The sequence below is a fragment of the Pimephales promelas genome, chromosome 18, assembly GCF_988280905.1.
Source record: "Pimephales promelas chromosome 18, fPimPro1.hap1.1, whole genome shotgun sequence".
NCBI classification, from domain to species: Eukaryota; Metazoa; Chordata; class Actinopteri; order Cypriniformes; family Leuciscidae; genus Pimephales; species Pimephales promelas.
In genome coordinates this window covers 20,293,472-20,320,501 of record NC_142786.1, presented here as the reverse complement: position 1 = coordinate 20,320,501, position 27,030 = coordinate 20,293,472, and the positions used below count along the sequence as shown (strand labels likewise).

The window sequence follows — 27,030 nt, the reverse complement described above, 5'->3', positions numbered from 1 at the left end:
CAGCTTTAATAGATAAAGCCTCTCGTCTCCGCTGAATTCACTGGCTGTATTCTTAAGAGTTTGGTAATGAACCGACAACGCATTCTCACCCCAAGGCGTCACCTTTGACCATGCTTCAATATTTGACGTTTTAGGCGCCCTTTAGCGTCACTTACATGACGCGATCCCACGGCGTCATCTAACTGACGCCAAAGGAAAGCGTCAGTTAGAGGACGCGGTTAGGTTAAGGTATGGGGTGGGGGTAGGGTACACGCGATCCTAGGGCGTCACCTCACTGACGCTAAAGGGCGCCTAAAGCGTCAGATATTGAAGCATGTCCAAATGCTTCCCAAGGCGTCAGTTAGGTGACGCCTTGGGAGTGAGAATGGGCTGGAACCGATCGGTGGAGGACAGACAGCACAATATATTCACATTTGAAGCAAATATTGACCATCACCTGATGATGTTTCCCGAATCCACCTCGACGACCCACGTACAGCGCAGATTGTTGTCGTAGGGGAACGGATAACCTGGAGACAAGATGCGTCCAGATGTCTCGCCTTTAAAACGCCCACCGCATTCAGCTGGGGAAAGAGGAGTGAGAACAAGCAGTTTATCATGGGCACAAACTAGGGCTGCGAAACGATTAATCGCGTTTAATCACGATTAATCACGATTAATCGCATCCAAAATGAAAGTTTGTGTTTACATAATATATATGTGTGTATATATATAAATACACATGCATGTATATATTTAAGATAAATGCGTTATTTATTTATAAAATGTTTATATAAATTAGGCTATATATAAACATATATCCAGTATATACATGCAAATATTTCTTAAAAATATACATGCATGCGTGAGTACTGTGTATAATTATGTTGTATATAAAGATATATACATATAAACATATATGCATGTGTGTGTATGCAAATATATACATGCATACACACACATGCATGTATATATTTAAGAAATACAAAACACAAACTTTTATTTAGTATGCGATTAATCGTGATTAATCGCACCCCCTGAAGATTTGCAGGTGAGCGCTGAAATAAATGAGCGTCTCTCAAACAAGCACAACACGAGAATGAAAAGCACAGTAAAACACACAGTTATATTGATGAAGCGCCGTGAGGTTTACAGGCATCTGAACACTTTCTGGATCTCATAGAATGACTTTTCTTTTAATACAACAAAGTAGACTAAAGTTGAAAAGAGGGAAACTGAAACTGAGTGTCATTTCAACTTTGCATCATCCTGAATTCCTGGTGCCCACTGTCTTATTGTGTACAATTGACAGTACAAACAATTACAGAATAAAAAAAATACAAATAAAATACAAAAAAACTGAATAAAAACGAACAAACAACTCAATAACTACCCAACACACACGCACACACACACGTACACATTAATCATTAATACCATTTAAAATATTTTTATATTAAATACAAAATATAGAATATTTATGATTTTATTTTGTTAAATGTGATATTATTGTATATATTTGTTTTTATTTTATTCAGAAAATTTGTATATTTATGATAATTATATTAAAACTAGCCTAGTCAGCCAGTTTATTTCAGAAATGTTTTATCATTATCATTTCCATCACCCTAATTTTCATGTGGTGCAAATGTTAATAATGACAGAAGTCACCAGCGATACATCAATAGTCACAGTGGGATATTTTTAGCAGACAAATTAAACAAACTAGCGAGCCTAAAAGGTACGTTTAAAGGAGTCCGCAGGGCGCCTACAGTTGAAAACTCACCCAGCTATTCTTCAGCCTGAATCCCCTGTTAGACGCCAAGTTGATCAGAGGTGGCTTCAAGTCAGAGCATCGATCAAATGAACAAATGAGCCTGACGTCCATTTTGATGCACCCTGATGGCATTCAGACTTGCCACTTTGCACCAGGTTCATTATCAGTCGGCTTTCACAAGCACTTTGTTAGCAAACTTTAATTGCAGGCAGTCCCTTTTCCCCTCAGACCCCTTTTCCATCTTCCCCTATCCCGTCCCTCCCGTTCTCCCTCTCGTGAAAAACTGCAGGGGCCGGGAGGAACAGTTTCGAGAGTTTCTTAATGATTCCCTTTTCAGCAATTCCTGTCACTGAGTCTCATTTGCATAAACCATCTACATGACAAACAATGGACGCACGGCTCAATGAAGCCTGAATAACAGGGTTCAGATTGCGACTTGATTAATCTGAACATTAGTGTGTTTTTTAGACATCCAGAATAGAGGCGTCTTCCGAACGTGTCCCTCCCAATCCTTTCGCTAAACCAACATCCCGCCACGTCCATCGCTCATCAGGGCCGCGGCTCAGTCACGTGTCATTGGCCGGTCACGTCACCATTGATTGGATGCGCACGCGTTGAAAATCAATGCAGGAAGATTGGGAGGTGACTAGGGCTTCTGGTTTGAGCCTAAAAAATGTGCATGTCCTCTCCCAGTGCAATAGGTGGTTTGCAGTCACATGATTGTGTTGACGCGCGGAATGCAGATGGAGGGCAAGGAGTGAAGAGCGCAATGGACGAGATGGAGGAAAATCCGTACTGCACTACTTTAGACGCTATTACAAGAGAAATATATAAACAGAAAATCGAAACATATGTTGGACGTGATCCTTACGTTATGAAGAGGACCGATTTTGAACTGAATTGAGAGATTTGCCATAGATATCAGCAACTAACAAAGTTCGGAAACTGGTACGTTACATAACAACAGCCACATAAGTGTATTTAAACACCTGAATAATGTAATTATAAGCCACATAAATAATGTATTAACTCAGATTTGACGAAGTGATCACTGCACACACACAGGCATTTTCCCATTCGGCTCCTCCCGACCGCATACGTAGGTTTGCAAGGCATTTTTCCCCGTGTTTTTCTGTCAATTTCTTGTATTTTCCACCCTTATGAACAACAACTTTTGACACACGATAAAAACTCCTTGTGGTTTGATCGATTTGAGCAACCATAAACGACGCAAAACATAGGCATTTTGAGTGTGTTATAGTGCTTCCTAAATATAGAAAATCACTTCCTGTCCTCCATCTGCATTTCGCGCCATGGCAACGCAGTGGCTTGACGTCACGTGAAAACAAGCTATTGACCTATGGCTAAGCCACGCCCCCTTCACATTTCACTGGAGGAAATTGGTGATTTCTGGAGACAGAAAGATTATATATCATCTAGTTAAGGGCCTTAACTATGCATTTTAGGGTTATATTAATAATTTTATTGTTGAGAGGATCGATGAAAAGCTTCAGTTCCTGGCAAAAGTGTCGTTGCCATCACCGTTTGGTGCTACAGTATTTACATGAATCATTCAGCACAACATTGTTAACATTTGTTATCTCGGTTATTTACAGATACGTTAAAGGGTTAGTTCACCCAAAAATGAAAATTAAGTCATTAATTACTCACCCCCATGCTGTACCAACCCCGTAAGACCTTCGTTCGTCTTCGGAACACAAATGAAGATATTTTTGAATAAATTTGAGAGCTGTATAACTACCACATTGGCTCCTAAGGGACTGCCTCTTGACTAGGGGTGGCACGGTTCACGAAACCAACGGTTCGGTTTGTATCACGGTTTTAGTGTCACGGTTTTCGGTTCTGTACGGTTCTTGTTTTTTTTTTTTCTTTTAATCTTTAACACTTCAGAAATGTACTTCAGCATGTGATATATAGCTTAATTATCCACACTTTAGGATACAGTATAAAAAAAATTATATTCATGCAATCATGCACAAACTGAATTTGACTCTTTGACTTTAAGCACATTTTGGGACTATCTCAGAGGAAAGCTAGGTGAGATTTTGACACAGCAAGAGAGAAGAAATTGACATGCTTTTCGTTTATTTGGCAAAAAAAAAGGAGAACGTGTATCACTATGTCTACAAGAACTTGTGCGTTTTTATCACACAAATCTTATTTACACAAAGAAATTAACTTGCATTTATGAACTGACAACTTTTGTAGCTCTAACAAAAATTCTATCTTTTAAAAGAAAAAAAGAGGAACTACACTGTCTTTTATGAATAAGTCAATATACATGAAACCTCATTGCCTATAATTAGGCTATAGAAATAGCAAAGGCCATAAACATAAAGTGAAAAGTTCAACCTCAACACAAAAAACAGTATCAACAATGCTTCTATTCCCAAAAAGTGAGGGTACCCTTTTTTCAGTTTAAATTAAAGTGCAGGATTTGGAAACATTTGACTGAAGCTCTTATCTAAACATAAAGTGCCACTGTAACGTTATATTAAAATACCATAACATGAAATCAAAAATGTCCCCACACACCGGACTTATAGACTTATAGGACGCTGGCGCATTCTCCAACTCCCTCATCTCTCCCACTTGCCATTTCTCCGCGTGCCGTGACCTGCAGCGCTCCATACTCCACTTTTACTGGCTTGTTTACTAACTTGAACCGGCGCTGCACAGAGCGATCGGTAATGACATCAAATACCGCGAAAGTGAGTGACGGAGCCGTCGTTCCCGCTCTAGTGTGATGTTATTCACCGGTCGCTCTGTGCAGCGCCGGTCCAAGTCGAACAAGCTTATGTCGCGCGAAAAGAAAACACACGTCACATACGGGCACGAGGTTACACATGCGTCGAACCGTGAGACGCACATACGCTCCGAACCGAGACAAGCGGACCGAACGGTTCGGGTGTTTTTTCATGTACCGTGCCACCCCTACTCTTGACGGCCCAAAAAGTCAATGAATTCCACGACGCATGCGCGAGATTTGCGATCTGCTCACACCAGCTTCACTACTTCAGATCGCAATTCTCGCGCATGCGTCGTGGAAATCTATAAGGAAGTCTCGTTCTGGCCTACAAGGAAGAAAAGAAATAGTCGAATAAACTCGTTATTTTTGTTTGTTTTTTCACACAAAAAATATTCCTGTCGCTTGATAAACATATAGTTGAGCCACGGTAGTCACTTGGGATATTTAAACATTTTCTTCATTGACTTTTTGGGCCGTCAAGAGGCAGTCCCTTAGGAGCCAATGTGGTAGTTATACAGCTCTCAAATTTAATCAAAAATATCTTCATTTGTGTTCCGAAGACGAACGAAGGTCTTACGGGGTTGGTACAGCATGGGGCTGAGTAATTAATGACTTAATTTTCATTTTTGGGTGAACTAACCCTTTAATGAAGCTAAGTGACATGATCTATAACTCAGCTAGAGGCTAAAGTTAAAGGGGTGATGAACTGAGAAATCAAATTTTCCTTGAGCTTTTGACATCTAAGGGGTCATCATATTATAAGAATATCCTGTAAGTTTCAGAACTGAAAACTACATTGTTAGTCCAATAAAAGCTTTTGTTGACACCAGCCTCTGCAAACGACTCGTTTTTAAAAGTGGGGAACTATGACGAAAAAGAGGATAAAACACCACCCCCGCAGAAGAAGATCAACACCTACTTCAACACGGCCGGTTTAGCCCCGCCCACCGATTCGCGCATTAAACGCATAGCTAAGTAGCCTAACATACATGCCTACCTCGTGATGACAAACCGGATCGAGCTACCGAGCAATACAGAATATTGTGCAGAGCCTGGTTGTGGAAGAAAACAGTCGCCACATAAGCTTCCTCTTGATTCCAATAGGACTTCATGGATAAACTTTATTTTTAATGACGTTCCAGCTGATGAGGTAAAACATCATTGTCTGTTCGCAGATTGTTTTGTAAACAAGACTGGATTTGCAAACCGATTAAGAGTAAAGAACGGTGCTGTGCCATCTATATTGGATCTGGTAGGAATTGTGCAACACACGGACTCTGGGTCGAACATGTATCGGCGAATCCGGTTGCCATTTTACAACATTGGACGTTTTCCCCCACGTACACCGACTGGTGAGTTAAACTCATTATAATATGCAAAACTGTTCTCCACTCGAAGCAGTGGGCGTTTACTTTCAAGTCTTCAGTTCGACATGCGCATAAAAAACGATCGTTTTTCAGCTAGGCTCACAACTTGGGTACAAAATAGCCTATTACTTATTCATTTTGATGTTTTTGAATGCAAAAACCAAGCGAACGTCATAAGTTGACCTCAGACAACAATATAATAAAATTTAAAAAGCCAGTTCATGACCCATTTAACGTTTTCTAATGTTAGGCTAACGTTAGCCTAACGTTACGTTAGAGATTTTAAAGATGACGTTCAAATACGTTGTTGACTCAACTTAGAACAAATGTAGACATCCTTGTTTAATTTATCCATGTTTAGTGTCGTGGTCTACCGCATATCTTAATCCAGAGCAGACATTTATCTCGTTTGAGATGTGGTTTGGGAAAGGGTAAAAAAACACACACCGTCGTCGCTCAGCCTCTCGGGAACCTAGTATCATAGATGCATGCACCCAATGCACGCCGTTTGACCATTTTAAACTTAAAATGACAAGAAAAAACGAACTGACTAACTGCAATGCATTTCAATGGACGTGGAAGCAGAGAATGTCCGAGTGTATAGCTGCGCACTGTGATTGGCCCATCACGTTTGAGGGCGTGGCTTAGCCATAGGTTGCCTAGCTGTGTTTGTGACTGAGGAGAATGCTGATTTAGCATTGCGGTGGTGTAGCTTTCCTCTGCAGAAATGGCTCATTCACACACCTTACCTGAGGACTTGAATGAAAAATATAAAAATAGTTAAATATTTTATCTGTAATAAAAAAAGGAACTGCAAGATGGATAGGCCTTCTCGCTATTTTGATATATCTCACTTTCGCTAAAGGTCACATCAAATGACCCGCACTTTCCGCCTGTCAAAGGAAGTGAAATATCCTCCACATTATTAAGTATCTATTATTAATGCTGGCAGATAAGTCTGATTAGTATTTTGCAAGCCAGCCGTCGGTTCTGACACATAAATGACATAAATGCAAGTAAAGACATGCTCTGTGTTAAACACAACAGGATAGCCATTGTGTTTTATCTATGTCTGCCGTGCAGAAGCAATTTGGATGAGCGCTTTGAGTCTAATCAGAGCTCATTAAGACTAAATCTAATAGTGAGCAAATCTGATCTGGGGTCAGTCGACATAGCAATATCCAACTCAATGGAGGCTAAATCCCCATAATCACCATTCATCAGGTAAATGAAGAAAGTAATAGCAGCACACAGTCTTATCTCAAGCCCTCATGTGCTTTGCTTGATGAAGAATCATCTCCATAGCTCAACCGGGAGCCCCAGCATCAGCTACAATATGAACACCCCGCACCATTAGACACAGATAGAGCGAGGGCTTCCACCACTGCTAATGTTGTCAAGAAACACTTTGGACTATTTAGAAGGTATAAGCATAACGTGGCCTTTTAATGTGCTTTTTCCAGTGCAAAATATGAGCAATGCTGCAGCTTTGCGAGCTACAGAGATGGGGAGGGGCTTATACTGCAGCCTCGCATAATTATGACAAATGGCTGAGAGCAACACTGAGCTCAGTTATGATAACCACGAGGAGAGATCAGGCTGGAATGATGCATACTCGCTAATAACCAAGTTTCAATGCGGTTTCCAAGAAAAGAAAAATTCTCCATGCACTCCACTCACTATTTACAATATTTGACAATCATGAATTTACCGGATATTTCTTGCATTTTACACATAACAATTTTTAAATGAATATGTTCATTTAGATCTAAATTACAGTTGTGCGTTTAACCTGAACCATTCATACATTTGCACATTTTATCCCCCTTTCCTCCAGAAAGAACATCAGTGAAAGTATATGACAGAAAATCAGTGTACAGCATAACCTGGAAACTTCTGCATTTCCAACATATTTGTAATGCTACATTAAGCTCTGGTTGTAAATGGATGGACTAATACATTGCACTGTTAACAATGATCTATTTGTAACAATTATGCACACTCGTTTTGCATGTACGCTACTCATAGTGCTAAAGGCGTTATTCAATTCATGGCCACATACATGGTGGTATTAGTCTATATTAGTACTAGAATATTCATGCTGGATATTAGATTATTGTTATGAAGGATAATATAAACTTTAATAAAAACTTTAATAAAAGATATTTGAAAAGAGGTTCACAGTCTGGTAACCTAAATTAACAGCTTATTTTTTTTTTCCTTAAATAAATCTTTCAACTCAAACATAACATAACATAATATATAACGCACCATACCATACCATACCATAACATAACAGATATACCATACCATAACATACCATACCATACCATATGATAACATAACATAACATATAACACACCATACCATAACATATACCATACCATACACATACCATACGATATATCATACCATACCGTACCGTACCGTACCGTTCCATACCATACCATACCATACCATACCATACCATACCATACCATACCATACCATACCATACCATACCATAAGGTAACATAACATAACATAACATGTACCATACCATACGATAACATAACATAACATAACATAGCACAGCATAGCATAGCATAGCATAGCATAACATAACATATAACATAACATATAAAATATACCATATACCATATACCATAACATAACATAACATACCATAACACACATACCATGCCATACCATACCATTCCATAGCATATATCATACCATACCATAGCATATACCATACCATACCATACCATACCATACCATACCATATAACATAACATAACATATACCATACCATACAATACCATACCATACCATAACATAACATATACCATACCATAACATAACATACCATAACATAACATAACATAACATATAACACACCATACCATACCATACCATACCATACCATACCATACCATACCATACCATACCATACCATACCATAAACAACAACCAACATACACTGACGCCTGCATTCACTCTAAACAGAGCATATCACAACACATAGCAACACAACTAAAAGTATAGAATATGTTGGACCTTGAAAGTATTGAAAGTGGCCAACTTTTACCTGTTGAGGTCTTCATGGCTCCATTAAGATCAGAAAACCCGAGGTCCGAGCGAGTTTGGGTCCAAAATTTTGACAAGTGCGCGCATTTGCAAGGTTGTTTGAAAATATGCTTTATATGTGTAACTCCGCTAGATGCCACTAGTGCAGAAACTACAAACTTCACCTTTGAAGACCATACTCATTTTGTGACTTTCGACCCTGCTTTAAAGTACACTTATAATTTACAGAAAATCCTTTCTACACAGTTTGAACTGCTGAACAGTCTTGAAAAGTCTTACCAATGCAGGAAGGAAGAGAATTATCCCAGGCCCGCCTCTCTCCCGTCATGCATTTGAGCACACCGCTGCCGTGGAGAGTGTATCCGGGGTCACACTTGTAGGTGATGGTGCTTCCGGAGAAGTGGCCCTGGTCATTGACTTTGAAGCCAAACTGGGGCACCCCAGGGTCCTCACAGTGAGAGAGCTCAAAACCTGAAAGACATTATGACTGTTAAATTGAAGTGATGGCTGATTCATCCAGAAATGTCAATATTTTCTGAAGATGATTGCTTTTATTGTACTTTTTAGACCATATCCCTCCATAAGTATGTCATAAATGCCAAAAATTATGATAAGTTCAGTAAGACTGGATTTGGAATATGATTGAGAACATGATGAGCTTTATGAGGTCATTATAGCGAATATTGCAGAAATCTTCCTTCGCCTGGTATTTTCATGCTGCTCTGTGGCACAGCTGTAAAAGTTTGCCATTAATGTGATCATTAACAGCAACAATTTGAAGTTAAGATCCTACTGGGCTGGTAGGCAGAGACGGCCCCTTGCTAAGCAGGCAGAACAATTAAGATCAAGTGCTTGGTTAATTTGGAGAGCCATAATCAGAACCAAAGCACAGACCCACTCACTGTGTGACACATCTTGTTATTAATTGTGTAGCAATGACTCATTATCATTATACAGCCAGCACTCAGAAATAGCCGAAAACAAATGGCAGCTCACTCGGTATATCACAGAACTTTAATTAAGTACTGTTTTTTCAAAGCATTATTTTACGCCAATCATCTTTATTAATAAGTTATCAACATACACTAGATTTTTATAATTATATATGCATGCAAATATTAACATACAGTGGCCCCAAAAAGTATGCAGACAAATAGGTCACGTTAAATTTTCAATGGCATATGAATTGAAAAGTGAATTAAAAAAATTATAAAACATTACACACGCTTCTTTTAAAAACAAGGCACTTAGTTTGATACACACTTTTTTTGTCAAACATTTATGGAGGGTCCTGTATATGAAATTTCACAGTATGAATCAAAGTTACGTAACTTTTCAACTAATAAAATGTATATATTATGATGTCAAGCATTATATAATGCTTTTTAACTAAAAAAACATTTATCAATTTCCACATTTTAGCTCTGCAACGCGAAATTAAAGTGTTTCCACCAAAGTTTAGCTAAATCGAAACTCACTCCTAATTTCTTTTCGACTGAAGAAAGATGTGGACATCTTGGATGACAAGGGGGTGAGTAAATTATCAGAAAAAGTTTTTTTTTTTTTTTTTAAAAAGTAAACTATAAAGGTGGGGTATGGGATTTGCAAAACAGCCAGCTGGCCCTGACTCCAGCCATTCATTTGATTGACGCACTTACAGTCCAATGGTTCTAGGTGGTCTTGGAAATGATTGGCTGGAGTTTTGAGTCCTGCCCGTACCACAAATAATTAAATTCCTTAATTTTCATTTCAGTGCTTCTAACTCAGTGGCTGTAAGTGGGTTAGGAATAGGATTTCAAGTGATTTTGAAAAAAAAAAAAAATGGTCAAAAAACAAAATCACACCTTTAAGAAGACCACATAGGGGAAGTGTATAGGGGGAGCTGCGAGTTGTTAAGTACAGATAAACACAACAACTTCACTAAAATCTGACACCCGGCTTTGATTGCTAGTTGATTACAGGTCACGGCTTCACAGCACGCTTGGGTTGAGATTAGAGCTCGACCAAATAAACAATGCTATTTTAATCAGCTACATTCACCAGCCTGTCCTGAACAGGTCTCTATTTCAACATCTAGTGACTGGAGGTGGACTGGCTTCTCTGGCTCTCTCTGACCTTTATTATACACTCAAATGGCTAATCCTTCAGGGGGAATGGAGTCGTGGACAGACCGGGATTTAGTCGATTTCAAATGAGATAGCCCACCAGCAGGTTAATACTTTACCCCCCAGTGGAACTAAACCTTGTTGAATCCCACACTGTGGGCACAATAGCATTAAAGCGCACCAAATTCAGACCAAGTGCCTGCACAACTCTGGCTCTGGGCCAACAAAGCCAAGGTCAGTGGAGACACAGTCATGTTTCTCCTGGTCCACTTCCTGATAATCCCTTTGAGCTGATTGTTTCAGATGTTCTCATGCTTTTGTTATGTCTTTCCTGTGTAAAACAGCTTTTCTTATCTATTGGTTTTCGAGTTGTAAGGATGCCAAATCTGTTGGAATTGCACGATTGGAGAATTGCTACTGCCAATACGTCCACAGTCATGCTGCAATGAGCAAGACATGTCGCTGCTGCACATATAACATGAAAATACTCATAGCAAATCTGTACAGGTGGAGCTGGGCAAACACGGAACCAACTATTTAAAAGTTACACAATCCGCACCATGTTAGGTGATGTCATTAGCTTGCATTAAGAACCAATCAGAGTTTCCTGACTGAACTAAACATGCATCTTTTCATTTGCAGAGTGTATTCTCCTTCAGTTGATGAATTATTGATAGTATTGCCAATTAAAGCCTTGTTTATGCTTCAAAATGACAGAAAATAGCAGCAGCACCAAGAATAAGCAACACTGATAAGGAGCAGTTTGTGGAAATTTACATTTCTAGACATTGCTGTATGTAGCATGTACAATATAATTATACAATATGCTCTTGACAAATACTACATATAAAGTTATCTAAATACTCATAAACAACAATAACTGATCAGCTACAGCATATAATCTATTATTCAGCTGTACACTCTAAACAATGCTGGGTTGTTTTAACCCAAAATTGGGTAAAATATGGACAAACCCAAATGTTGTTGATCTTCTTTCAACTGTATATTTTTTAATTACATTTTTAACCCAACATTTGGGTTTGTCCATAATTGACCCAAATTTGGCTTGAAATAACCCAGCATTTTTTAGGGTGCAAATAGTTTTAAATATCTCTAAAATGTTCTTATTTTTAAATCTTATAAGAAAATTGGTAACACTTTATTTCGATAGTCCACTTTAGACATTCTACTAACTATAAGTAACTTTTCAACTACATGTCAACTAACTGTCATTAGAGTATTAGTACACTGTCTGTTTAATATCTGCTAACACTTTATTTTGTTGGTCCCCCAACAGACATTCAACTAACTATGAGTAACTTGGCGACTACAAGTAAACTTATTCTCCTAACCCGAACCCTAACACCTAACCAAAAGCTAACAGTCTACTGACAGTCTACTATAATATACTAATAATGAGAGTTAGTTGACATGTAGTTGAAAAGTTACTTATAATTAGTAGAACGTCTAGTGACTATCGAAATAAGGTGTAACCAGAAAAGGTTCTATATGGGTATCGTCGGGCAATTCATATATAGCGTTTTAGGGGTTCATAGAGGATTTTTATAGATTGACTTTTTTATTTTGATTCAATTTGATGAATTTAAACCGCTCGTAAAGAAAGAAATTAAATGAAGCAATCATTTAAGACATTTCTCTGTATATACAACCAAAGTTCTTTAAAATTTAGTCAAAAACCGTAGCGATTGAACCACATTGAACCTTTTTTTTTATGAGATATGACAACTGCACACATACTGAAGCATTGCATCAGGCAATACACTGAAACACAAATGCTTTCAAGAGAAGAAAAACTTTAAAACGAGGCCAAACATCAAAATACCGCAAATTGCTCACAGTCCACCGCAGAACATCCACAGAAAAAAACAAACACACACCATATAAACTGCAATTAAAGACAAATTCATCCATCAATGTACCATTATTTGGAATTTATGGCTCGACAGGACAGAACTGTGGTAGCAGTTTGGGAAACATTGGCTCGGATAAATACATACAATAAATAAAGTCTTAAAGGGATAGTTCACTTTGAAATTAATTTTTGGTATGTTTTAGCTTACCTCAAGGGCATCCAAGATGTAGGTGTCTTTGTTTCCACAGTAGTTTCAATTTTGATATTTTTAGGTCAAACCGTTCTTGTCTGTCAGTCATATAATGGAGGTCTATAGTCACCACCTCAAAGAGCATGCACAGAGAAGTTCAAATTAAACATGATTTAATGACTCATAAATGCAAGTACACATTGATGGCCTAAGACACCAAAGGAGAGGTTTGTGTGAGAAAACAAACAGTATTTATATAGTTTTTACCTCTTGTAACCACAGCCACACGCCCTCACATCACTTTGACGTGGCTGTGGTTACAAGAGGTAAAACGATATAAATACTGTTCGTTTTCTCACACAAACCGCTCGTTTCGTGTCTTAGGCCATCAATGTGTACTTACATTTACGAGTCATTAAATCATGTTTAATTTGGACTTCTCTGTGCATGCTCTTTGAGGTGGTGACCATAGACCTCCATTATATGACTGACAGACAAGAACGGTTTAACCTAAAAATATCAACATTGAAACTACTACGGAAACAAAGACACCTACATAGTGGATGCCCTTGAGTTAAGCTAAAACATACCAAAAATTAATTTCAAAGTGAACTATCCCTTTAAATGTTTTACTCTCTCTATAAACAAGAAAATCACTAATGGCCAATGTGACATTATGCAAGATATGTTGATATTAAATATATCACTCAGTTGATCAAAATAAAGCAATTACATTCCACCTGCTGCTTTCTTCCTGTCACTCGCCTGCAATGTGAATGACCCTTATAAGACAGGCACTCTTTATTAAAAAAGGCACTTTATTTGGTGTCTTTATTACTAAGGTGCAGAAGTGTATGCAGTGTAATAACGTACTGGAATAAACCAGTTTGAAGCCTTCTCCAGTGGCCTCGGTGTCGCTGTAGAACTCCAGCCACAGGTGATTGGAGGTGCTGATGAGGGTCAGACCCAGCATAGACGAACCTGTGAAGGCTCCCAGCATGTGAGCACTGTTGTCTTTACCATCATAGATCTGGGAGGCAGAAAGATTAAATGTAGATCATAAAGCAAGAGCAAGATCAAAAGAAAAAACAACCTCATTTGTTTTGTGGTATATATCCCGACAATATCGTTTGAACAGTCTGTCTAAGATAATCATATACGATTCTTTCTCTATGTTTATCAACATCTGCAGGACCCTCTCTTAGTCACATAATAAAGCTACTTTGAAACAATCTGTATTGTATAAAGCGCTATAGAAATAAAAAATGTTTTCTATGCATGTTTTTTGCATGGTAAAATAAAACTTGTAGCTGTAGTTTGATTTTTTTTTTTTTGTCAGATAAATACCTTACCAAGTTTCCAAGTTCTTTCCTCATATTTACAATATTTCGACAATATAAAATATTTTCCTCATATTCTGATGTTTTGATTGAACTTTTAGGGTCATCAAAAACAAATATCGCCAAAATTTAGAGATAAGAAAAAAGGATGAATAAAAATCTAAGTAATGTTCATGAAAATGTCCATTTAAACTGATTGTTAAATACATTTTTTACAAACAAAACAAAAAACAAAAAAACACCAGGTAACCCTAACCCTAACCTAACACCAAGAAGTCCCTTTTCACACTAAACAATTGGCTAACTGACTTTATTCAGTGGAACATCAATGTACCCTATCCACTTCTTACAAAATAATGAAAGTAAATGAGGATTTTAGTTTAAAATGCCAGTTAAAGTGATCTATATGACGTGCACAACATTTCCAGTCTTCTGAAACCGTCTTTGTTTGAGGAACAGACTTTTTTTTTTTTTTTTTTAATATTGACAACCAGCCTATAGCTATCATTGGGCGTTCACTGTAATTTGCTTCTGATAAAAAGTGACTGCCCAATGCATACATTTAAATGTAATGTAAAGTTCAGAAATCATAATGATCCAGAGTTCATTTCACTGACTCAATGATCCAGTTGTTATGGTTAACAGCTCACTGGAGTGGAAGATCATCAGTGATTAATAACTTAAATTTCTGTCTGATTAAGTAGCCTTGAAATATAGGGTACCCCAGCTGTAAGTGATACTTTAACGGTGATTTAGCATATTTTTTGAATGTTTGACCAACCCAGTCAACATTAACTTTTATTATACTGCAAAATAATGGCATGGATATTCTTCAAAGCTTTACCTTTTGTATTATATATGAAGTAAGTTATAATGGTGAGGGTGACTTACCGTGACTAAATTGAATACATTGTTTAATTTATTTAACTTATGTGATGACAAGCAGACAAATCCACTTTCCCCGTTATATCAGCTCAGAGAGGCATTTAAAAAATACAAAAATAAGAAAATATCAGAAAAGTGCTAATAAATTGCCTAACAGGTATTTAATAGTGTGAATAAAGTGTTTATCAGGTAGTTTTAAGGGTAGAGGAGGGTTTTAAGTAAATACAATAAAATACACTGAGTTTGTTTTTATTATTGCATAATGTTTTATAATATACAAAAAAATGATGATAATAAAAAATGAACAAATAATATCTGACACTAAGTATAAATAGCATCTAACAACTATTTACACAACCTTTGTTACACTGCATGGTTAAAGTGGCCAAAATCCAATTTTTTCCTCTCACGTGGCACAGATCGGATATGACCGGTGAACGTGTAAGCAGGAAAAAACTGAGATCGTATTTTCTCAGATCGGATCCAGGCCTCACTCATATGTGGCAATAAATCAGATATGTGCGTTTGCTTGTGCCATGTAAGCAGACAAATCGGATATTCCCCAGTAAATGCGAGTCGTACGTCCTTAAAAAAGTGTGTATCCTTTTTTTTTTTTGCGGGCAAAAATGCAGGGTTGTTACAGAAATAAATCCGTGTTTGAAAACATTTCACAAGATGTGTGTCACGATTCCTGTCTTGTGTTTTCCTTGTCTTGTGTGGACTTTAGTTATTTCCTGTTTCTGTGCCATGTTTTGTAGTCCTTTGTAGTTTTTCTTGTTTATAAGTTTCCCCAGGTGTTTCTGATTTACCACACCCCCTTGTTCCCTCATTTAGCTTGTTTGTCTGTGTATTTAAACCCCTGTGTTTCAGTTGTTGGGTGTCGGTCGATGTTTCACTGTAGCGTTGTTTCGAGTTCTTGTTTCTGAGTTTTGTTCTGAGTTTCTGTTTCCAAGTTCTTTGTTCTCCGTGGATTTCCCTTTTTGTTTTGTTTATTATTATTTAAAAAACTGCTTACTGCATTTGGATTCCTCCTTGCCTCCTCAACGTTACAATGTGGAGATATGTGCTCTCCTCTTTCTCTTCGCCAGACGAGACCAATGTTTTGTTGACTTTTTTGATGACTTTAAAAATATTATGGAAAGCAAAACAGTAATTTTATTTATTTTAGTAATTTTATAGTTATATTGTTAATTTTATTTGCATCTGCATCAATTGTATTTCGTTTTACTTTATTTTCCTGATGAACCCGATGAAAGCGGGTCGTCAAAAAATCTGATATAGTCAGAAAATCGGATTTGGCCATCAAGACCTGTAGTGTAAATAACATCACTATTTACACTACTGTAAGTGTAAGTAGCCGGTGCCAAAAAAGCGTTGCATGACACTCCTGTGTTTTGCAGCACTGTAACTGTGTTGAATTACCTTCAGGATGTCACCCTGGGCCAGATGGAAGGTTCTAGCCGAAATATTGATTCCTTTTCCAGCCTGCACCTGTATGCTGTAAATACACTCGTGGTTGTTCTCGTAGTTCATGGGGTAATTCGGTGACAGCAGAATCCCTTCATTGTTGATGACAGATGAGCCGCACTCCGCTAGAGATGGGAAATAAAATCATGCAACATTGGGGAAAAATGGAGTAACACAAGCACAAAGCTAGTAATCAAAACGTCAACTACTATTAGTATATAAAGAAATTGAGTTAACATTTTGCAGCTCTCGAGAACACCACATGGACATACTGCTGCCGTAAAAGCTCAACGTGCATTAATACGGATCTGGCATTTGCAAAATGATTGGTCCGGACAGCAGCGAAATCGACAGAGCCGAGTCGTGTCGCGTCGTTCGTTGCTTTAATTTTTTCAAATTCCATGGTGTTAGGGGACATAGGATGAACTCCAAACAATACCCATCAAATGTGGATTTAATGGAACAACAGACAGTAAAAACAGGTGTATTAATATCCATCATGTATTCTGGTGCAGCAACACAGCCTGGCTGATTTATTTAACGTCCCCTCGCCGTTTCCCTTCACGCTGATCCATGTTATGACGATATTACCAGTGTCATATTTTGAATAAATCATCGCTGTTACTGCCTCCATTTAGTAAATTACCTACATACACCCCGCCTCTGTGAGTCAGCCCAGGACATGATGTGAATTTACACCGGGCGAGAGTTCATGCTTCTCCCATGTGCCCTTCAGTTCAGGGGGAAAAGTTGGAATGTGACTGACCTAATGCGGTTCACAACTGACTAGCCTGCAATCTCTATTAGTTAGGCTGTATCAGAGGCCATAGAGTAACAGAAAGAAGTTCTCAGCCTTACACATACTAACTTGTTCATACGAGAGATACAATATCAAATCTGACTCCTGTCAGAACTGATGTTTGCATACAGTAGTTTCTGAGTTACTCTGAGAGATTCATTCACACAACCTGATCTGGTCTGACAGGCCGCTGAAACTGACCCTTGCGTTTGGAAATGTTGGGTACTTCAAAATGGTACTTTCAGTGCGGAAGGATGTATGTTTAAACAATCATGGGATTTTCTGGGAGTTTCTTTGAGTCACGTCTGATGCTAGAGCTTGCGATGTGTAATCCGACAGAGCGGGATGTCAGATCACTTCAGGACCGGGAGACACTGAGAGGTTTGATATCTGTGCAGACCATTGACATTTCTAGAACTTATTTAGGGTCTGTAACAATATAATGTGCCACAAAATATACAAAATGCAACAATACGTATCGTGGATAGTGACAATATGTATCGTGGATACCATATTTCCGTAAATAAAAGCCGGGGCCCTTTATTTACCTAAACTGCAGAAGTTAACAGGCTTTTATTTGAAGAAGGCTTTTATTAGAGACAGGCCTTTATTTAAAGAAAAATCCAAATCAAATTTAAGCCTGGGTTCCATGCTCCTCAAGGCAATTTAATTTTCAATTGTTGAAAATGAATTTGAAAAGACTGTTATACTAAATTATACATGTGTTACATCTATTGTCTACTATCATCTATTGGCTGCACGTTACGATGAACTTGAATGCACATTAGGGTATGTTTACACCTGGCCACTTCATGCGTTTTTCTCAGATTGGAAATCTGATTTATCAAAACAATTCTACTCAAAACTGCTTCCGGATATAAATCTTCAATATGCAGATTTAATGGAGTTCACGTCACCGAAAGCAACAGATATGAGCTACATTTGATAGATCAGCTAATTTCAAAATCAAAAGACCACAATAAAAGAGAGCTGCAACAGGTCTGGTATGATCATTTCCTTTCTTTACTTTTAATGATGAGGAGTATTGTCTGCGACTTTTACTTTAACCCCCTAGGGACCAAGGTGTATTTTGGGTCCTTGAGATGTTCTGCCATGCCCTGACATCTGTGATTTTTTTCAGTTGCTTATAAACATATTAATGGCAAAGGTGAAATTACACTATATTTATCACAAACAGGGCTACCATATTATGTGAGCAACATGTATGAACATGTTTGTATTTTTGAGAGAATATTGTTTATGCATGGTTATTGAAAAAACTAAAAATGAACGTTTCTGATAAATAGTTTACACATTGCACTCTTAGAAGAAAAGGTTGTAGAACCTTAAAAGGTTCTATCAGCGCTACGTATTTGGAACACCTAAAAGGTTCTATACAGAACTATTTCAATAATAAGAAATAAAGGGTTCAATAATAAGAACCATTGAGGGTTCTTTGTAACCAGGAAAAAAGTTCTATATAATCATTTGTTTTGTCCTTTCTAGATTAAATATTTCATATTATTAACAAACATCAAGACCCTAAAATGTATTTATGAACGCATGTGACTGATCACAAAATTCAAGATATGGGGGTTAGAAAATGTATATATTTATATCATTTTATGTAGTTAATCAATATCACACGAAGAGTTCCATTTCAGTTTTTCTCCTCCAAAAATCAGCATGATTAAAATGTGATATTAAGTTACTACAACAGTTTAATAAACAATATGTGGTCTAGCAGATAGCTATCAGATCACAGAACACGCATGAAGTGGACTGGTGTAACATCTCTTCAACGAAAGGCATTTAGGAGATTACCCACATCAATTTCCCCCCCGGCCTTAATTTGTTGATCACACACCCGGTCACTATCAGAGGCCCAGCGTATATTTGAATACCAGTTTTTGTTTGAGGAATTATGGTAGTTTTTTTTCCAGAGTTTTAGTGTCAGTACTACATTAAACTACTATACATAATGTTGATTATAATGTATAATAGTGCAATGGGGAAATATTTAATGCCAAATGTCTTTTGTTACCAGTGGCTGACTTCATTTTAAATATATCTAGTCAGTGAGCAATCATATTCATCTAAAATAATTCTATATTTTCAGCTTCAGAATTGTGAATACTGTTATTCTGGTGTCACCATTGTCCTTGGTTTACAAGCACCGAGTCCAAACCTATTCATTTAAACACAATGTAATATCAAAGTTGGCAACAGAACATTTTTTGTTAACCTTTTATCATATGTCTTGGAGTATCTTAATAATATTGTAACTTGAGTTCAGTATCGTGATATGTATTGAATTGTGACATGAGGGTATCGCTACACCCCTAGTCTGTGATTAAATCAGCTGTCGTCACCCTTCATGTTTGCTTGAGAAGTGAGTATAGTAAGATATGTGAGGTTATATCTCCCTTTCTCATAGCAATTAAAAAGAGGGTTTTTTTTGGGATAGTGTACCCAAAAATGAAAACAAAAATGTCTCAGTATTTAGGAGTGAATTCAGGGTGAATTCAAGTCATCTCAGAGGAAAAACGTTTCCCAATCACCTTGAATTCACCCCCCATTTAATTGCTGTCCATTCAATGGAATCGGTAACCAAAATGGTATATTCATAAAAATATCTTCACAGAGGAAAGCAAGTCAGGTTTGGTCCAGCATGAGGGTTGGCAGACTTTAAATTTTTTTAGGGAACTATAAGTCGGGAGAAACGTCTATTCTCTCATGCATTGTGATTCTCTCTTCAACGATTCTGAAACTGAGTTTCACTGCAGATGCGCTCTAGAAACAGTCATATTCTGCTTGCTTAGAAACTTCAACACACAAAAACCCACTCGTCCTTCCATAAGATAATCTTCTATTTAGTTTGAAAAGGTTGAAGCAAATTACAATGGAAATCAAGAGCTTAATTGCACAGTGGGAAACGTGAGGTTGCTTAATATTACACTTGCAATGTGCAATCTCACTTGCTGGCATTTCAGTGTTTTCCCCTCAAAATGCTCTATGAAGGCATTCATTTATATTGTTCGGAATTCATTAGGCCTATATATCCAATTATGAAACTTTTAAGCAATTAAATAAAATATACAAATGAATGTACAATTTAAAGTCGGTAGACTAATTCAATAATAATGATAATAGAAAATGTAGATAAAGAATCATTTTGAAATTGAATCGTGAATCCCAGAATCAGAATCAGATTGTTAGGTGTCTAAAGATTCCCACTCCCAGTATCCTCCCAATAAGAATAATTCGATGCAATGACAATCATTTTATCATTGCACCGCATCCCTCTGAATCCTATACTGAAAAGGTGCCTACACTCTAAAAAATGCTGGGTTGTTTTAACCCAATTTTGGGTCAAATATGGACAAACCCAAAATGCTGGGTTAAAAATGTAATGTAAAAATTTAACCCAACGGCTGGGTTAGTCCATATTTGACCCAAAGTTGGGTTAAAACAACCCAGCATTTTTTAGAGTGTATAGAGATCCCCAACCCCTAGTGCAATATCCCTTTAATTAAACAAACCTGAACGTTTTGTTAAACCATTGAAAGGACTGAAATAACCTCACATAGCCTGCTATAGTTATTGTTTAGCAAATGTGAAGAAAATGTGAAGTAATCGCAAACCCTAATACGTTTTATCCTTCTCTAGTCTATAGTGGACCTGGTCATAAGCAACGCACAGTGGCAATGCTTGACATGAAGCTGTCACAACTCCATTCTTCATTCCCCCTTAAAAATATAAAATACTACCAAATACCACTTTTGCTCATACTATCTACTGAAATCAACGCATTCTCATCCTAGGGCGTCATATAGTGACGTTTTTGACATTTCATCTAAATACAACGCACATGGCACCCTTTAGCGTCAATATAACACGCTTCGGTTATAAGTAGGTTTAGGTCTGGGGTAGGGTTAGGGTTACACCACTAGGAGGCGCCTTCTGGCCCATATATATCTGTGCCTCATATTGACGCTAAAGGGTGCCATGTATGTATGCATTTGATGTAGACGAAATATGAAAAGCATCAGTATATGACTTGTATATGCCTTGGGACGAGACCGGGCTGACTTAAATGCATGACATATTAATACTGTATATATTAAAAAAGTCAAAAGAGATTCAACCGTGTGACCTCTCACACTTACAGCCAGGATTATTGGTCTGAAGATCGGGTCAGGGGCTGAGAATCGCCCCTAAGACTGAAATCCTAGAATTGCCCCTGGCACAGAACTTTAGTCATGGGGGATCTTTCAGAAAGTACCAATTTTTCCATTTTTTTAAATTACAGCACAGGTTTTATATATACTTATTACACACATCTGTGAAAGGAATAGTTAGTGACGGATTCTGGCATGGACGATATTGGCAGTCGCCAAGCGTGGCAGCGTCACTGTCACTCCTGTATCAGACAGGCTCTTCAATTCTGCTATGTAAGAGGTTTGCTTTAAAATATCCCAAAACCTCTACAACAATGTTACAACCCCAAAATCCAGAGAAGTTGGGGCATTTTGTGAAATTCAATCAAATCAAGTATGATTGGTTAATTCTCTTTAACTGACAAACGTAGAAAGAAAATATTTTCAAAGTTTTCACTGACCATTTTGATTTTGATGGCTGCTACATGCTCCAAAAAAGTTGGGAGAGGGCAAAATAAAGGTAAAAAGTTGATGCATATCCAAGTTAAACAACATCACAGCGTCATCAAGCTACGTCTTTGTTAGTGTTTGGAATAAGCGACCTGTACCGGGGAAACTTACACACTTGAAATTATAATATTGTCGTACAGTACAGTGTGTTGACTTCAAAGTATGTAGTGAGATTCACACAGACACGCACTTTGCAATTACAGTATGTTACTTCAGAAACTGAATGCAAGGCCTTCATTCATCTGATAACCAAACCAGTTTAAGTGATGTTATCGATGTTTGAAAATAAATACATATATTGTATACAAAATGGATAAGTTACCATTACCATTCAAAAATCTGAACATCCGACATTTTTCTTCTTTGATACTTGAATTCAGCAAGGATGCATTCAATTAAAAGTTACAAAGGATTCCTGTTTCAAATAAATGCTGTTCTTTTGAGCTTTATATTCAAAGAACCCTAAAAAACAAACAAACTATTAAGTCTGTAGCACAATTATTGAGAAATTATGCTGAAAATGGAGACCTTTCATCAAAAATATTCCAAATATTCAAAAATCTGTATTTATATATAATATATATCTCTACAAACAAACAGTATAGCATCAGGTATTACTCTTTTATATAGGATACAACATTACAACAATAATTAGCTGCTAAAAATGAACGTAACATCTTCTCAAAAAATGTGGTAATTCAGAAAAATGGTCTCATTTAAAGCGATTTAACGATGAATGAAGTGCATTGTGGAGGCTAACACTAATCCCTATTCTCGTGTAGACTATAAACAAAGCATGCATCAATCAACTAAATGGTTTAAATGCAGTGTTTAAATGTGTGCAGTGTGCACACTAAATGGCTGCTGCACACAAGTGTCGTGAAGCTAATCCATTGGAAAAAGATTCTTCCCTGTTGAATCACTGTTCTTTAACCCAGTCGCCTGATGCCATAAAAAGCCAATCTGATAAGATCTGCTTCAGGTAAAAAGACAGCAGGCTTTACTTTCTTTGGTGACAACATCGTTTCTGAGGTCTACACAAAGGATTGTATGTGCTCACATAAGCCACTGAAGCTCTTTCAATCTGTTTCTTTTAACGGTAAGGCTCCGCTCAATCGCTGGACCAGAGTTCAGGCAACAGTCACTAGATACAAATGTCCGCCACTATCAGATATTGTTGTTTGGCTTGCATTTATTGTCAGCCTGTGTAGTCGTGCCTGACTCTTTGGTTTGCTTGGAAACAGATGGTATTTGTCGAGAAGGCTCAGTGAGGCAGAAGTTGATGTTGCAGCCCATGGCCTTGTAGGTAATGACCGCCACTAGCTTAAATATTACAGTTTTTCTCCATTGGTTTGGCTCATTTCTTGAAACAGAAATTACATTCTCAAAACAACATGAACAAACCTCCAAACTACTTGGCAATTGTTCACAACAGAATTGAATTTCTCATTCAGTTCATTAAATTGCAAATGCCTAAGTACATGTCTCAATGTCTCAGTACATCTTTGCAAATGATGAAGTACAGGTTGTAGTCGAGACCACCTCACTCGAGTTGACACCGAGTCCATAGAGTCTGAGACCAGAGACGGTCGAGTCCGAGTCGAGACCACGACCAGTGAGGGTTGATTACCTAATTTACTTTTATTTACTTAGAGAAATCCTTTTTTTTTTTTTTTTTTTTACTGAATTTACTTAGAGTTTAAAAAACATGATCAGTTTAGGGTAAAAAGGCCACATAGTAGGTGGTGTTAAAAGTAATTTTATTACAATTTGTCATGTGCAGTTGTGCACTAGAAAATCACCAATCACTGAGCGCGTCAATCAATTTAAAGAAATATTTTATTAACATACATTAATAATCATGAAAAATATTTTTAATTGAACACGAGTGGACTCGGGAATAATTCCGAGTCCTAAAAAAAAAAATGTTCGAGTACGAGTCAATTCCGAATCCAAATGGACACGAGTCCATGACAAGACCAAGACCATTAAAATATGGTCTCGAGACCGAGTCCGAGACGAGTCCGAGTCTCGAGTACTACAACACTGTAGCCTACATTTAGCACAATTTCCAAGTGAATGGATCTTGTTGATCTAAACTGGTTGTTCATTCTCAGTCTAATGGTTGTTCACTCCAAAACGTGTCAGCGTCATTTCATTGTATAAGTCATCACATGTATAGTCTGTTCAATTGTCAAAATTAGTCAAGAACATAATACCATGAATACCATATATGAATCCCTTGGAACAGTTGATACATTTACAGTATTACAGCAATTGACAGCTCTTGACTAACGAAGAAGTTTCACACATCTCAGATGACCAATCAAACCGTATGTTTGGTCAATGAGCTGCAATTACAGTAGTGCCTCCCATGTACTGTAAATCTGTCTAATATCTATCTTTAGATAATATCTATGTCATACTGTGGGTTTTATTGTAACATTTCAGTAAGTCTAGTCATTGATGATTTCCCCCCTCCCCTTTCTGTCAGATACCCCCTGTAGTACCTCTGCATAGGGGTACATGTACCCCAGGTTTGAAACCACTGGAGTAGTGGCCTGCAGAATATTGAACTTGTGGAGAACATAGAACATTCCTATGTAATTGGAGGCGTGTCCATGTTGTTTTGAGAACGTATTTTCTTTTACCTCTGATGTATGGAAGTTACTTTATGTGTGTGAATGATAATGGTTACAATTCCTTGGCAGTATGAGTGCAATGTGTGATGTACTCTTACCCTAAAATCCCCCCCCCAAAAAAAAAAAAACAAACAAACAAACAAACAAACAAAAAACAACAACAAAAATTTCAGTTTTATACACAATTGTATTCTGTTAGCTAGACAAAAAAACAGTCCAGTAACTATTGTCAATGAAGGACTGGGCTAAGACTGAAAGGTGGACATGAGGGAAATTTCAATGGTCCTCTGCCATAGTGACAAAACATCTAAACATTTTGACTTGCAGTGCTTACACAATGCCAAAGGGACTAAGCATTTTGGTGGCACTGACTGGTTAAATGAGAAGGAAATGTAGTTTTGACACATGAGTGAACTGTTTTGGGAGAGGTATGCGCTTTTGCAGGTGAACCATGGTGTTGTGCCGAACCATCCACGTTATTTTGGCAAAAGCACCAAGAGTGTTGAGAACGTCCGGTCTGTTTCGAGAAATGAGCCAAAGCAATTGAGAAGGATCTTTGCCATTTTGGTGGCACTGACTCTTTATATGAGAAATGAATTTAGTTTTGAAGCATGAGTGAACTGTTTTGGGAGAGATATGAGCTTTTGCAAGTGAGCTATAGTGTTGTGCTGAACTGTAAGACTGTTTTGCCAAATGATCTTAGAGTTTTGAGAATGTAATTTCTGTTTCAAGAAATGAACCAAACCAATGGAGAAAAACTGTAATTGGACAAACATATGGGTCAGATTATTCATAAAATATTTTGGGCCATGCAAATTACGGGAGTTTTCTGCGAGAAATGACAAACAGGGAGGGGTCCAGGACATAGGCACTGTCAGACCTTACCAGTTTTTTTACAGTAAAATACTGGCAACTCTGTTGCCAGTAATTTACTGTAAAAATGCACTAAAACTCAAGTTAACTAAAAAATACAACTTATTAGTTTTAGTGCATTTTTACAACACTGTTACCAGTAATTTACTGTAAAAATGCACTAAAACTCAAGTTAACTAAAAAATACAACTTATTAGTTTTAGTGCATTTTTACAGTAAATTACTGGCAACAGTGTTGCCAGTATTTTACTGTAAAAAACCTGGTAAGGTCTAACAGTGGGGCTAAAAAAACGTGAAAAACCCAGGAAAAATGGGAGTGTTGACAGGTATGAGTAAATGTAATTTAAAAATGATTTAATTGCCAAATTTATGGTACTTTGCAACCCTTGCTATCACCATAAAAATAGAAAAAAAGTTATAAGCCTAATCAGTAAGTTAGGGACTGGTCACACACGAGAAAGCAAACCATTTCAGAAAGAAAAAAAAAACCTTCAGAGTTATTTTTTATTCTGACACCCAATTGAATAAAAGAAGCTAAAATCATCGCCAAGATAAGAAACATGAGGGCATCTAATCCCACATCTAATTGTAAAAATATTTCAAGCAAAATTGAAGGAAATATTTATTAACCAAATATGATTTTCATAATGATTAAATCATCATAATGATTAATCACAAAATATGACTTTAGTTTGAACTACAAGTGCTAAATTAAAGTGAAATTAGTGAAGCTGTGCAAACTGAGAAAGAATTATGAATTATGGAAAGCTGTATTCACAAGAACACCATGCATTTGCATCACTATTAAATCTGGAGCCACTAGCCTTGAAATCCACATGCCCGATAAACCCACAAGTATTAGCTGTAAACCTCTTGAATAGAACATGCCTTTAAACCTTCAAAAAACCTCTCTCACACACACACCCCAAGCAGGAGCTTTGCAATATAAGGCTGAAATGATGAAAGGAAAAGTAAAAGCCCTAGTATATCATAACCTGCATTTCCATCCAGCATGCCATCTGGCACAATAACATAATGAACTCATTGATACAGCTCAGTGCCTACTGAGAGGCAATTTTGCTACCATTTCTTTCATAAGATAGAGGTGAGCCGACCGCCTCAAGTGGAAGACGGTATTTAACCTCATCTGTGCATTTACCATCATCGAAGCATCATGGGGTTCAACATTGCTTAATTTCCTTGTAAATTGGCTGTGTGGATGCT

At 37.4% G+C, this 27,030-nt stretch overlaps 1 protein-coding gene across 6 annotated transcripts in view; it reads right to left on the bottom strand.

Moving 5' to 3' along the window:
- The window catches only part of csmd3b (CUB and Sushi multiple domains 3b), a 636,199-nt gene that overhangs the window by 219,049 nt on the left and 390,120 nt on the right, over positions 1-27,030 (bottom strand). For all 6 annotated transcript variants that reach the window (XM_089123029.1, XM_089123027.1, XM_089123028.1 and 3 more), the window contains 4 exons: positions 16,778-16,947; positions 14,004-14,160; positions 9,242-9,433; positions 437-563 (listed from right to left, as the gene is read on the bottom strand). In XM_089123029.1, coding sequence (XP_088979155.1) covers positions 437-563; positions 9,242-9,433; positions 14,004-14,160; positions 16,778-16,947 — 646 coding nt within the window. The remainder of the gene's footprint in view (positions 1-436; positions 564-9,241; positions 9,434-14,003; positions 14,161-16,777; positions 16,948-27,030) is intronic.